The sequence below is a fragment of the Sus scrofa genome, chromosome 8, assembly GCF_000003025.6.
Source record: "Sus scrofa isolate TJ Tabasco breed Duroc chromosome 8, Sscrofa11.1, whole genome shotgun sequence".
NCBI classification, from domain to species: Eukaryota; Metazoa; Chordata; class Mammalia; order Artiodactyla; family Suidae; genus Sus; species Sus scrofa.
This window is the reverse complement of record NC_010450.4, coordinates 15,074,322-15,088,267: the sequence shown is the minus strand read 5'-3', so window position 1 is coordinate 15,088,267 and position 13,946 is coordinate 15,074,322. Positions and strand designations below refer to the sequence as shown.

The 13,946-nt window shown below is 37.4% G+C and overlaps 1 protein-coding gene across 1 annotated transcript in view; it reads right to left on the bottom strand.

Annotated features, from left to right (window-relative positions):
• Positions 1 to 13,946, bottom strand: part of SLIT2 (slit guidance ligand 2) — a 391,090-nt gene that overhangs the window by 61,248 nt on the left and 315,896 nt on the right. The window contains 4 exon segments of the mRNA XM_021101059.1: positions 756 to 866; positions 869 to 894; positions 2,408 to 2,505; positions 2,638 to 2,762. Of these exon segments, the coding sequence (XP_020956718.1) occupies positions 756 to 866; positions 869 to 894; positions 2,408 to 2,505; positions 2,638 to 2,762 (360 nt within the window).

Sequence of the window (13,946 nt, the reverse complement as noted above, 5' to 3'; positions counted from 1 at the left end):
TTTCTAACAAATATGTGTGACTCTTTTATCAATTTTAAAACTAAATCGTTTCTTAAGGACACAAGACTGTAACTATGAAGTTTCTCATTCATAACCACAAAAATCAATCAAAATAGATAATCCTTATAATAGGTAAGTCATAAACTTGGTGTTGACTTTACAGCAAATTGGTTTATCCAGAGAAGAAGGGGAGCAGTTTGGATAATCTTATGAGATGTATCACCTTTTTCCCTAAAATTTGTTATCAGATACAAGAAAGGGGTAAATGACTGCATAAGATATTCCCAGTGATCAATATCTTCCCGATTGTAATTTATTTTGAAGCTGGGTTGCTAGAGGCAAACACCCATTGTCCACAAATATGGACATGAAGAGTCTCAAATGCTTAATTATGTTTTGACTATGTAAAGAAATGCCCTCTTTTCACATATGTATTGATGGGCTGGTCCGCCCAGGAAAAAAACGCTTTGCATAAAAATGTCATTCAGTTGTGGAACTAAAAGCTTCATTATGATAACTTCCTTTGTGCTGGATAGCATTACTTTATGATGGATGCCTGTGTTCTAACTGAGCTCGCCAGAACTTTTATTTGGTTGGCTGAAACCATCCTTCTATCACTGCATTATTCCTAATTTCCATAACACCCATCAGTTATTGAATAATACATTGGTTTACTAAACACATGCAGCAAAGGGCCAATGGTGCTTTCAAACAGATACACAGATTGATGGCACAGCATTTCCTAGGCTTCCTACCTGTGTACTCAGGTGGGCAAAGGCACGTGTAGTTATTAATTCCATCGACACACGTAGAGTTATTTTCACAGTCATTATCTTCGCAGTCATCAACATTGATTTCACAATTTTCCCTTCAAATCCATCAGCACAAATACACCTGAATGCCAGGGAGAGAAAAGACAAAAAACGTCTTCCTGCATTTTCAAACCATATGGTCTGAATACTGAAAAAATAAATGCATTCATCAATTACAGAGCTTTTAACGACAAGAAATTGATTTTTAAAATGCTTTTAAATGACATGTTGTAAGCATCAATTTAAGATAATATCCCTCAAATCAGAAACAATTTGAGAAAGAAAATTTATGCTGGCTGCAAGATGGCAAATGCCCCACAGTCCTGCAAATCAATAAATCCAATGTATTTGCAGTTCTCAAACATGAGTAAAGTTTACTCTACAACCCTAGATTCTTAATCTTGAGTTGTGCTCTAATAAAATAGTCCATGCTTCTTTTCTCATAAATGAGGAGGAATGGTTCTGATTTTTTAAAAAAATTACAACACCTACGACCTTATATATAAAATGCTTGATGTCTCAAAGCAAGAAGGATATATGAAAATAAAACCTTGTCTTCCTTGCAATTATAACCTGTGAATATTCTCTCTCTCTCTTTTCTTTTTGCTGGCCACACTTGCGGCATATGAGGTTCCCAGACTAGGGGTCGAGTCTGAGCTATAGCCATTGGCCTAGGCTACAGCCACAGCAATGCCAGATCAGAGCTGCATCTGCGACCTACACCACAGCTCATGGCAATGCCGGATCCCACTGAGCAAAGCCAGGGATCGAACCTGCATCCTCATGGATAGTCAGATTTGTTTCCGCTGAGCCATAAAGGGAACTCCTGAATATTCTCTTTATATTTCAACAAATACATTTTTCCCCCAGAAGAAAACATTATACAGTTCCTCTTGATAGGTATCAGAATAATCTTTGAGTAAAGTCTTGATGAAAAGAGGCAATTTTATAACAGTATGCAGAAATGAAGTATATTTACTTTTAAAAGTGATATTTCTTACAGCTTTAGTAGTAGATTAGCATTCTTATGTGAAATTATTAGTGTCATTATAGGAACTGTTTCATGATTCATGGAGTACATCTGAAGTAATTGTACTGTGTGATTAAATAACTCCAGATTAAAAATGTTCACAGCATGTGTGTCTACTCATATTGTGGCTTGGAAATGAACCATCACTTTTCTGTTTCAGTGGGACCCTACATCTTATCATTACATACTGTCTGCTAAACTAATGCACAAAACAACAGATGAATATGTGCCTTGCAGTAGGGGATTAGATGGCTATTAATTAGCATAATAGAGCCACTACTTTGTGTTGACCTAATCTCACTTGATTAATCATAATGTATGCATGTGAGCATTTTAAAATTTCTTGGCTTTGTACCATCTTGAGCTGAGAATACTCTAATGTCTCTATTTGTTTTTAAATGAAATGTCTCTGAGAGGGACTAATACATACTTTCCTTAGGAACAGACTTCTGGCTTTCTTTTCAAAATAATGCCCTTGGATTTTAAAAAGGAAAAAAATGCATGTTTGCTTAGTTATCCTTGCTCCAATACTTCAGACACAGAAGATCACAGACTAATGACCTACCAGAATCCATCTTTTTCTCCTTCTTTTAAGTGGCAAGTTCCTCCATGCTTACATGGGTTACTGATGCATGCATGAATTGGGACATCACAGTCCTGCCCCTGGAGAAGGAATGGCCAAGTAGAGTGTAAATAAAGCAGTTCTCAGCACAGAAAGAAAGCACAGCAGATAATGAAGACCCACCAAAGAGAGCTGCATTTTAGATCTTGGTTCCTACAACAGCTTCTACTTACCTTGAAACCATAAGGACAGGTGCAGCGATAAAAGTCAACTGGATCATTGTTACAGGTGCCATCATTTTTGCATGGATTCGATAAGCAGGGATTACACTTAGCTAGAATACTGACATCCACAGGACCTAAAAATTAATTGAAAACGATGAGAAGTGGATGCAGTTTTCAGTTCACTTAAAAGTATTCCAATGCCTTCATGGAAAAGTACATTTTGTATACAATTATTCTGGGTCACCCATCAACATGTGTTTCTCTTTCATGACAGCCGCAGAAATCAGCAGCATCCTATTAAGAACGCAACAGGAGGCCATCTCTTTGGGAGGTAATGGCGAGACACTCGGATGGCAGAGCGGGACTCTGGGTTGTAAGCTTAGGAGTTAGGACCTGATGGTAGCGAGGGCAGTGTCACAGGGTTGGTCTCTCATTCATGGACTAGCTTATGTGTATGCTTTCCATGGCCTGCGCCTATAACCTAACTCTCAGCCAGCTGGCATGGAAGCTATGCCATGGATCCCAAAGAGGACTCTCTGTGTGTGTGTGTGTATCTCTGAGTGTATAGATGCCTATGTGTGTGTATCTGTGTGTGTGTGTGTGTGTGTGTGTGTGTGCACACGCGTGCGCTGGGGGACGGACAGCCAAATTTTATTAACGAGCAGAAATTCATCAGTGCAATTGAAATGCAACAGTACACATCTGCCCTGATGATATTAGTTCAGCACTGTCATGTTCATACAGGAGATACAAAACAGTGCCATTTTTACGCATAGGAAAATAGTCGAAAAAAGAAATCACCATTATATCCTCCCCCGTGTTGCTTGGGTTTAGTGCGTTAGCACATTAGCACAGCCACTTGATGGGTACCATTTCTGTCTCTTCCTCACTGAGAAGATACACCGCGGCTTGCAATCTCATGTTTGGGGATACACATTTAAAACATCTTGTGATCCAGGAAACGAATAGATTAAACAAGATTCAGTTGCAGTCACTGTCCTTTGGCTGCACGTATTTGTTCTGTAAAGGCTAAAATGGTGCATGGATAGCGTGCTGCCCTCAATAAAATTAGGTTCCATTCATGCTACTTGAGGGCTCGCTAGACTGCCTTGTGGCCACTGCCTGATGAGGACACTCTGTCAGAGTGACATTTTTATATTGAAAATACAGAAATTTCAGAACATAGATATTATGTTTTTGCTTTCGCCCCCAGTCTCTCTGCAGTTCCTTATCCTCGTTGGAAATAGCCATAAGAATTCCAAGGGCAGGTTTCCCCACATAATTTTTAGCAAAGTTATCTGAGTCAGCTGCATAAGTTCCACCCCCCACTCTATCACTGCTCCAACCTTCTAAGGTAACTCCACCCCCAAATCTGTGACTTCTGCTAGCAGAAATTTCCTTTAATCAATTTTTTTTACAGATCAGAGTTTTTCAGTTGGTAAGCTATCAGTCTACTGACAGAAACTCAGGTAGGGAAGAAAATGTGAATGTAACACAGTGACCATGAAAACTCTTCATATCTTAACTATTCCCTTACCCTGGGAAATACATATTCATATAGTGGTTTTGCAGTATAGTTCCCAAGAGGACAGTACTCTGTTCAGGTTTTTTTTTTTTTTAATCAACAAAACCCTGAAATATATTTACCTAGACACTCTTGCTTCTTTTTGACTATGTGGCAATAAATGACAGTTCTGGGGACCACTGTATTAACAGGAAGGGGTGGTGTTCACTTCAAGTGGCACCTGAGTCACTAGGGGTTGGCTTGCCAGTGACCCCTTCATTTTTTCTCTGTACCTGATAATGAATACAGCTGCGTATCAAATTACACTTGGGAAATCACTGGGATTAACACTGAAGTGAGCCTCATAGACACTTAATTTTTCGACCCCCTCAACTTATTTATCCAATGAGTTTAGCTATTCAGCACACAGGAGAGGTGAATGGTGGCAGTTAGAGCATACGTGAAATTAATATCAAACCCCCAATACCTGGCTCTGTGTTTACTAAAGTAACCACACTTAGCATGGGCACTAGGCAAGGAAATATCGAAACGGTCACGGGTGCCTTGCCAGGGTAGAAGAGAGAAGGCTCTTGAAACGAAGGCGTAGGAGGAAGCAGCTAAGAACATACAGCAGCCAAACAGCACGTCAGCAAATGCAAGGACGGTAAACGTTCACCTGGCCACATCCCAAGACCTTGAGGAAAAAACTGTCTTTCAGTCTATTTCTGGCCTTTCAACTTGTAAGGCTGCGTGTGGTTTGAATGGAGGGGTTCAGAGTTGGCAGTTTTGAGGTTTATTCTGCAGAATGTAACATTTCCACAAATTACATTTGATTAGACCAGAAGCTAGAGATTAAAAAAAACCTGGATAGGTTTTGAAGAATTATTTTTATAGAGTATGCAGATATTGAAATTGCCAGGCTGAAGTGGTCTCTGTTCAGTTCCCTGCACTGTCAAGATCTGTTTCATAAATATCCACTGAATCATATCTAATTAATAAGCACTAACTAATTTCTCTCTTTTATTCCTGGACCAAATTTTTTTTTTTTTTTTTACATAGCAAATTCTGCTCAATTGTTTTCATTTCTGTGGTTTCTTATGGGTATATGAAGGGAGATTGTTGCTCTCCCATACATGTTCAGTTAGCTACAGGAATCAAAACAACAAGCTTTCCCACATGCACAGGCTTCTTCTGAGGATTTCTTAAACTCACAAACTGTTTTGGTGGCATTAGAATTAGGAACATATAAAATACTGACTCTAATTTCTTCAGCTTAGTGAAGGTGATGACAATAGCTGCCATTCTAGTTGCTTCTTTTTTTTTTTTTTCAAATTCCTCTTTGAAAATAAATTCTTCAAAGATGATTTCTTTGTTATTATAGTTAATTTACAATGCTCTTTTTTCAATGTTCTTTCAATTTATGCTGTACAGCAAAGTGACCCAATTATACATATACATATATTTATATACATATGTGTGTGCATATATATATACACATACATACACACATTCTTTTCCTCCCATTATCCTCATCCTGTTCCATCACAAGTGACTAGATATAGTTCCCTGTGCTATACAGCAGGATCTCATTGCTTATCCAATCCAGATGCAATACTTTGCATCTACTAACCCTAAACTCCCAGTTCATCCCACTTCTCCTTGGCAACCGTAAGTCCGTCTCCTTGGCAACCATAAGTTTCTACCACTTGAGTTTGAGCGAAGGGTAATCCAACAGATGTTGTGAACTACAGAAATTCCAAATAGCAGCATCGTCAATGTCCAAATGTCTTAAAATGATAGGATTCCTTTTTCCAGTTTATTTAGATTATATTCCACCTAACTAAATGTCCTTAAAATAAGGTTTTTACATCCACCTGGCTTATCTAAATCTTATTTCGGTATTCTAACCCCTTGGCTATACCCCTTAAATCTGGTTCTCTTCTCTCATTCACCTTCCCATTCATATTTTGCCTCTTTAAGCCATCTCTTTTCTTCTCTTCGATTTGTGATTTATTTTCCATCTTGGACACTTTCTCTGAGATCCTTTCCTGCAAAGTTCTTCTCCAAGGGTAATAATCACATTTTTAATCTGTTTCTTTGACAAGGGAATGATGTCAGAGCCAAAGGGAGATGCTAAATAAAGTCAAGATAAAATGGTAGAAGAGTTAGCATAGCCCTCTAGGAGCAAACCAACCCTTGTAGAATTTGGCACACTTGACTAGTCCCAGATGTAAAGAAGACATCCAGGAACAAGAATTAGTCAAGTCTCTTAACATAATGCATAGTAATCTTAGGGAGAAAATCAGAAGTCAGTCAGGTCAAGTTCATGACCTAGTGTGTGAAGTTAGGAAAGCAATGACAGTCATCTTGATGGGGTTTTTTTAAGCATTAAATGAGATGCTAATGAATTCTGAACACAGAGGAAGCACAAAAGCCATAGCGAGTTCTGGCACTTTTTACTTTTATCTTATTTTACAATTTTTTTCTTTTTTGGCTGCCCATGGCACATGGAGTTCTGAGGCCAGGGATCAGATCCACCAGGGATCAGATCTGAGCCTCAGTTGCAACCAACAACACTGGTTGGATCCTTAACTCACTGTGCCGGGGGAGGGTCAAGCCTGCATCCCAGCACTGCAGAGATGCCTGCCAATCCTGTGGCACCACAGCAGAACTCCCGGTTTTTAAAGCTTAGACTTCCAAATAAAGTAGGGGGTTGGGAGGGACATAGTGGTTTACTGAAATGGAGAAAGAAAAGGAAGTCTTCCTCTGTATTTTGTTTTAATTTTAGCAAAGAGGCAAATTAGAGCTTGCCATTTATTCATTTATTACAAGGTCACTGAGTACCTTCTGTCTATGCCAGGAACTTTTGAAATTTGGGAACACTGTAGGGGCTATTACTATCAAAAACATGGCAGAGTGAAAATGAGCATTGACTGCTAATTTCCCCTTGGGTACCAACACCCAGTGTTAATGACTTTATGCTTTAAAGGACTGCAACTGGGATTTGTAAATCTGGCATGCACACCCCTCATAAATAACAGTACAAAATTAAGAAGAGGTCCTTTTTGTTCTTGCAATGCTGCTCAACAAGGAACTACAAGTTGCTTGCTGATACAATTTCACTGGTCTTCAAACTTTCCTCCTTCCCAAAGTCAACTGGTTCCAAGAAATGTAAATTACTGCCAACACAGGAGCCCTCAGAAGATGTGTGCTTAGAAGAGAAAAGAAATCTAGCTTCACAAATACAAAAGTTTACTAAAGTTGCTGAAATGAAGGAGGCGAGTCTGGGACACCTAGATTAATTTAAGTTTAGGTCTGGACTTTTTTTTAAGTCCTCTAGCATCAACTATGTGGATTGGAGGTGTGTTTAGCTTAATATTCAAAAGGAAAAAGGAACGGAAAGTTTGGTTAACAATTTGTCTTTGTCAGTTACTTTAATCTTTAATGGAGGAACGGCTGGACCTCAAATCCATTAAAACTTGTAGGCAGACTTGCTTACTTGGCTCAAATCACCAGCTATGCGCCTGACATCAATAAAGCCACCCACTGAGAATGGCATCTCGCTTTGATTTATAACTAAAAGTTTCAAACACAAATTTCTTACTATATCCCAGAGTCTGCCTTCATGTTGGCATCCCTCAGACGCATGAGTCAAATAGTAGAATCCTCCAGTACTGTCCTTGTATAAAGTCAGATGAACATCAAAGACAATTCAGGAAAACCATAGGGGATATTTGATATTGGGCATAACTAGTAGTTCAGTAATAGAGACACAAATGTATCAACTACAGAACCCAGCTGCAAGAGAATGTGGAAAACATAGGAATCTGAAGTTTATAAGAAAAGTCATAGCTAGATATTTGAAGCCACTGGGACTGAAATCAATTACGTGCACAGCGCTAAGGAGAGAACCCTCCCTGTGTCGTTATTAAAGGGTGGATAAGAAAGAGATGTCAGCCAAGGAATGAAGAAAGAGGCAGCAAGAATGTACAAGAAGGAGCAATGGCTGCCACTGTCTAAGATGAAAGGAGATCAAATAAAGAAGCCAAAAAGAAGCTATTGGGAGTTCCCCTGCGGCACAAAGGGTCAAGGATCCAACATTGTCGCAGCTGTGGTATAGGTCACAGTTGTGGCTCAGATTTGATCCCTGGCCTGGGAACTTCCATATGCTGTGGGTGTGGGTGAAAAAAAAAAAAGAAGCTATTGAAACTGGCAAGAGGAAACTCACTGGTATCTGTATAGTTTCAGTGCAAGGTAGAGATGGCCCTAGGTGATGGCGGGGGCAGCGGTAAAATCAAAGATGGGCATCACAACTCTGGGGTCCTCAGGCATGGCCGTTTGTTACCTACACATATGAACTTAGGCCAATAAATGAACTTCTTGTGTTATACTTAAGTTTTAAAAAGCAGCAATTATTTTATGGAATTGTACCAGAGAGAATACAGATGTGCAATATTTAAGAATGGAATACAAATAATTAGTTCTCATCACCTATTAAAATAAATGTCTGTTTGACCTGCGGTATAGCACAGGGAAATCTACTCAATAATCTGTGATAACTATATGGGGATAGGTGTGTGTGTGTGTGTGTGTGTGTGTGTGTGTGTATACTGAATTACTTTGCTATACAGCAGAAATTAACATAATACTATAAATCAACTACACATCAATAGAGTTTTTAAAATTTAAAAAAAGTCTGTTAAAAATTTCTCAGTATTTTAAGGTCTTTAAAAGACGTAATAAAAATTAATAGCCCTTGTCTGTTTTTTAAAGATGGTGATTTTGGCAAATAATTATGTACAAACCTGAATATTTTCTTTAGCCAGTGAAAAAATCATAATCCTCTAGAGTTAAGATTATTTCAATGTTATGATTACGTCCTAGTGATACTAAATCTGAAAGCGAAAAATGGATTTGACCAAGTTCTAAATACTACTTCAAAACTGATCTAACTAGTAAATTTTTCATTAGTTTGGGTTAAATTACTTAATGACCTTCATACTCTAATTCAATGACTGAGGACAATACTAACCAAAAATTCCAAGACACAAAAGACCTTAAACTTGTCGAGAACACCCCTAAAAGCAAGATGCTGATCCTACTGAAAAAAATGACAATAATTCAACGTAATTACTGAGAGGGGTGGAATTTCCCCCAGAAACTCCAGAATCTAGGAGATTCTTAACTATAAAATTAGCAGAGGAGATCAACCATGTGGTGCTAGAATGTTGCACACTTCGGGACATGTAAAGGTCTTAGGGTTCCTGGCCGCTTAGCTGATCTTTATAGATAAATAATGACGTATGTTGAGCCTCACGATGTGGGTTCCTAGCTACTGGACTCCTGTCTACTGGAGCTGCTTCCCTTACTCTGTGTTCCAGGCTCAGTTCCACCTGACTCACATTGGAGTCTCCTGATTCCCTGAGGAACCTGGTGGTATTGGTTACAATTCCACAGTTGTTTGGTTTGGATATACATTGTTATACATTTCTATCACCAAGATTCCACAGTGTTTTCTAATAATCTATTTAAAGGTAACTATCAGTAGAACATAAGCTCCATGAAGGCAGGGATTTCTCTGTCCTATTTAGTATTGTGTTCTTAATACATTGGAATTGTGCCTGGTGTGTAACAGGAACCCACATAAGATTTGTTGAATGAAAGAGAGAATGTCACATTTGTTTCCATTAGACTGTTCACGCCTTAGCACATTTAAGCATTCAATAATGTTGTCACATTGAAAATGAAGAATTTATTTATCTGTATATCTAAAGCTTCCTGTATATCTAGAGCAACAAAGGGAGTATTAGAAATTAACAATATTCTATATTCTATGCTAAAGTTTTCAATGAAAGCCTGGAGAGGGCAAAACAAAACAAAGCAAAAACCCCCTCCACTTCTATTGCAGACTGCTTGAGTATTCTACTTTTACCTGATATTTGAAAAATGAAGACAGGACATTTGGTTATAAAAACAAGTCATGACCATCGGCTTCCCATTCAAGAATGCCCTAATCTGGGTATTAATTAAACATACTCTGATAATCTATTTCATCCAGTTAATTTATTTCTGTTGTGCACTGAAATTATGAGATTATGCTACAAAGAAAATACTCTAAAAATGTAAGATGAAAACAGAAAAAATCAATTACTCAAAATAATAGTATAGACTTTTCTAGCAGAGAAATCATTTAAATTATATTTAAATATTTCTATGTAAACATGTTTTCAAATAAAGACTATTCATCTTCTGCTGTAATTTGAAATTACATATTTATAAACTTTAATCTTAGGAGTATGTACTTACATGATTTTCATGAATAAATAAAACACATCAAACTGGCACAACTAAGGGAAAAGTTAAATTACAATATAGAAAACTTGAATTATAAAATATTTAAAGAAGCATCATTTTATGGCTCTTAAGCTCATAAAGCATGTAAACTCAAAAACATAGTACTCAGATTTCCCAGAGTTAATAATTTTAATGAATGGATTAGAATACTTTGCCTCTACTCATCCATTTATTATGAGTAAATATTTCTAGCAAAGCTTGTGCGAGTGGTTTATAATATTTTGACAAATAACAAGGAATGCTGGCAATGAACATTATAAGTTTCAGTGTTTGCTATCTCCTACCATGATGTTAAGTTATAGAAGTGAGTAAGTCTTAAAGTTTGCTAAATGCAATTACACTCTATTTGTTGAGTTCTGAATGTGCATACTTCTTGCCAACTGGTCTACACTTATGCTGTCTGCTAGGCAGTTCAGGCTATACCTTGAAATGCATGTGATATACTAATTGATAAATCGGTGACTATTAACTAAACTGCCACAGTTCCAGTCACTTCCCGTATCACAGCTGGGCTCCTGCAGTCCCACCCACCTGTTGCACTGTCCTTACACTTGCCTGTTGTCCAAACAACTGGCCTAGACACTCTTGCATGAAACTTTTCACAGCCACTCTCGCAGGATTTCTTCCCCTCACCCCTGCAGCGACAGCACTAACCAATAGAGTAGCCGCTAGCTACATACGACTATTTAAGTATAAATTTAAATAAAATTAAAAATCTGTTTGCTCAGTTGCCTTAGCTATATTCCAGCAACCCCAGGTGGCTTGTGGCTGCCGTATTGGGTAGCACATAGAGAGAACATTTCTATCACGGCAGAAAGTTCTACTGATTCAGACTAATGTTCCCTTAAGCATAGTTCCATACCTGCTATACTAAGAACAAAAGATGCTATTAATAAAAGAAGGTCAAATCAGTTAGATAAATCTTGAGTTAAACTGACATTATGTGTATATGTATGTACGTTTGTATTTGCTGGACTTATGAGAACATTTAATAAATTACTGTAAATTATGATGCTCAAAGAATTGAATATAGCTAAGTAGATTTTCTCAAATCTACATTATCATGAAATATTTTTTTTTCAAGAAACATATTCATGGAACTCTGAGCTGAAGAATTACACATAAACACCAACATTTTCCCAAGGGCAGTATGAGCATCCTTGGGTATAAAGAAGTGTCAAGAAATCAGTCCGCACTTGCTCAACTTGCCCAAATAATCTTTTCAGAATCAATCTGCCCAATAACATGCCTTCCCTATGCCTACGAGAATGTTTTTATGCCAGTTTCTCCTTCTCTATCTCCCCTTTGACAATCATCTCCACTTTACAAAAAAACAATTAAATAAATAACATACTTCTCAGCCCGCCCGAAATTTACCATTGGGGCACCACCCCAAGGAAACATCTGAGGTTACAAAAGAATAATTTAAAACACTGGCTATTTGCAAAGGCCCTTGCCATCACTGCACATAATCCCAGAGAGGCATTTCCAATACAATTTTAATTTCAACTTGTCATATAAATATTAACAAATTGATAAATGATGCTGTTCCAGTCAATGTTGCACAGGTGTTACTGGCAACAATTAATTCTAAGAAAAATTTTAAGAACTCACAGGTCTTCAGTGGTAGGAAATTTTAAAAATTCAAATTACAAACTTTTTTTTTATATAGCAGAGAATGATACAATCTCTGAGGTACTGGAGATAGAAATTCAAGGAGAAAAATAGAAGTTTGAGGAAAAAGAACAATGGAAAATGTTGAGGCTCTTGCTTTTGTTTCTTTTAAAATTAGCATGATATTTAGATTCTACCAAATACATTTAAAAGAATAACGGAAGGGTTTTGTTTTAAAATGTCATTATTTACATCTCTTGTAACCACCTAAGTTATGAAAGAAACATTAGAAGCCTACATAAAAAATGTTGGAGGAGGGAATATAGTTTTTGAAAATTCCTGTTTTTATCAATAAATCGGGGCATGTCCCACATCATCTTTTCGTTGATTTTTTTGAAATGTTATAATAATAAAAATGGCATCTAACCTATAGTGAGTGCTTATTGTGTATAAAGCAGTGTGTTTTATACATATTAAATAAACTAATCCCTTTCCCTAACTTCATTAAGAAATAATTGACAAATATAATTGTACGTATTTAAAATGGACAACCTTAGAATAGATTTGCAAGGAGATCCTGCTGAATAGCATTGAGAACTATGTCTAGATACTCATGTTGCAACAGAACAAAGGGTGGGGAAAAAAAATGTAATGTATACATGTAAGGATAACTTGATCCCCTTGCTGTACAGTGGGAAAATAAAATAAAAAAAATAAATAAAATGGACAACCCGATGATTTGACATACATATATATTGTGGAGTGATTAACAAGAGCAAGATAATTAATACACTCACCACCTCATATAGTTAACTTTGGTGTATGTAGGGGCAGAATGCTTACGAGTTGCTCTTGGTAACGTTTAAGTAATGCATGTTATGTTGTTAACTACTGTCACCATGCTGTACTTTAGATCCCAGAAATTATTACTCTTATACCTGAAAGTTTCTACCCTTTGACCTACATTCCCCACCCTACCCCTCACCCCCCACCCCCATCATGGAAACTACTATCCTATTCTCTGTATCTGTGAAACCCGCATTTTCTTTCCTTTCCTTTTTTAGATTCCACATATAATAATTCACTTAATCTTAATAAAACCCTCTCATGTATGTACTATTATCATCTCTGACTGCACAGCAGGAAACTGAGGCACAGGCTGGTTAAGCTATTAAGCTAAAGATACATAGTTGTTGAACAGTAAGGCTGGGATTTAGCCCCAGGGAAGCCAGGCTGCGCTCCATTCTGTGAGCCACTGCACAGAATTACCTACTTTTAGCTGTGCTTTTTTTCCCACCTAAATGTTCAAGTGTTCAAAGCGTGTCTTTTCAGCTAGGTTTGCGAACTTCCCTATGCTCCACAATATCCAGGATTTCGTTTTACACATAAGGCATGATTAATAACCATTCGCTGATTATACATTTAGAATTTCTCAAAATTTCTCTCCTCCATCTAAGAATTAAGAGTAGGAGTTCCTTTATGGCACAGTCGGTTAAGGATCCAGTGTTGTCACTGCAGTGGCTGGGGTCACTCTTGTGGTGTGGGTTCAGTCCCTAGCCTGGGAACTTCCACAAGCCATGGGCACCGCCAAAAAAAAAAAAAAAAAGTAATCCATGTATCTAAAATTAAGGATAATAGTAACTTTCTATCCCATTTTTGTCAGGAACTTAAGTCCATATATTTGACTAGAAAAAGTGGGAAGACACACAAAACAAATTTAAAAGTGGTTATCTTATGGTACTATCAGTAATGGTTAAATTGACTTCTTTAGTTTCTTATTGTGGACATCTTCCTATTTGGATTTTCTATGGGGATGGAATAGATGATTTCTGTCAGAAGAGAAGCA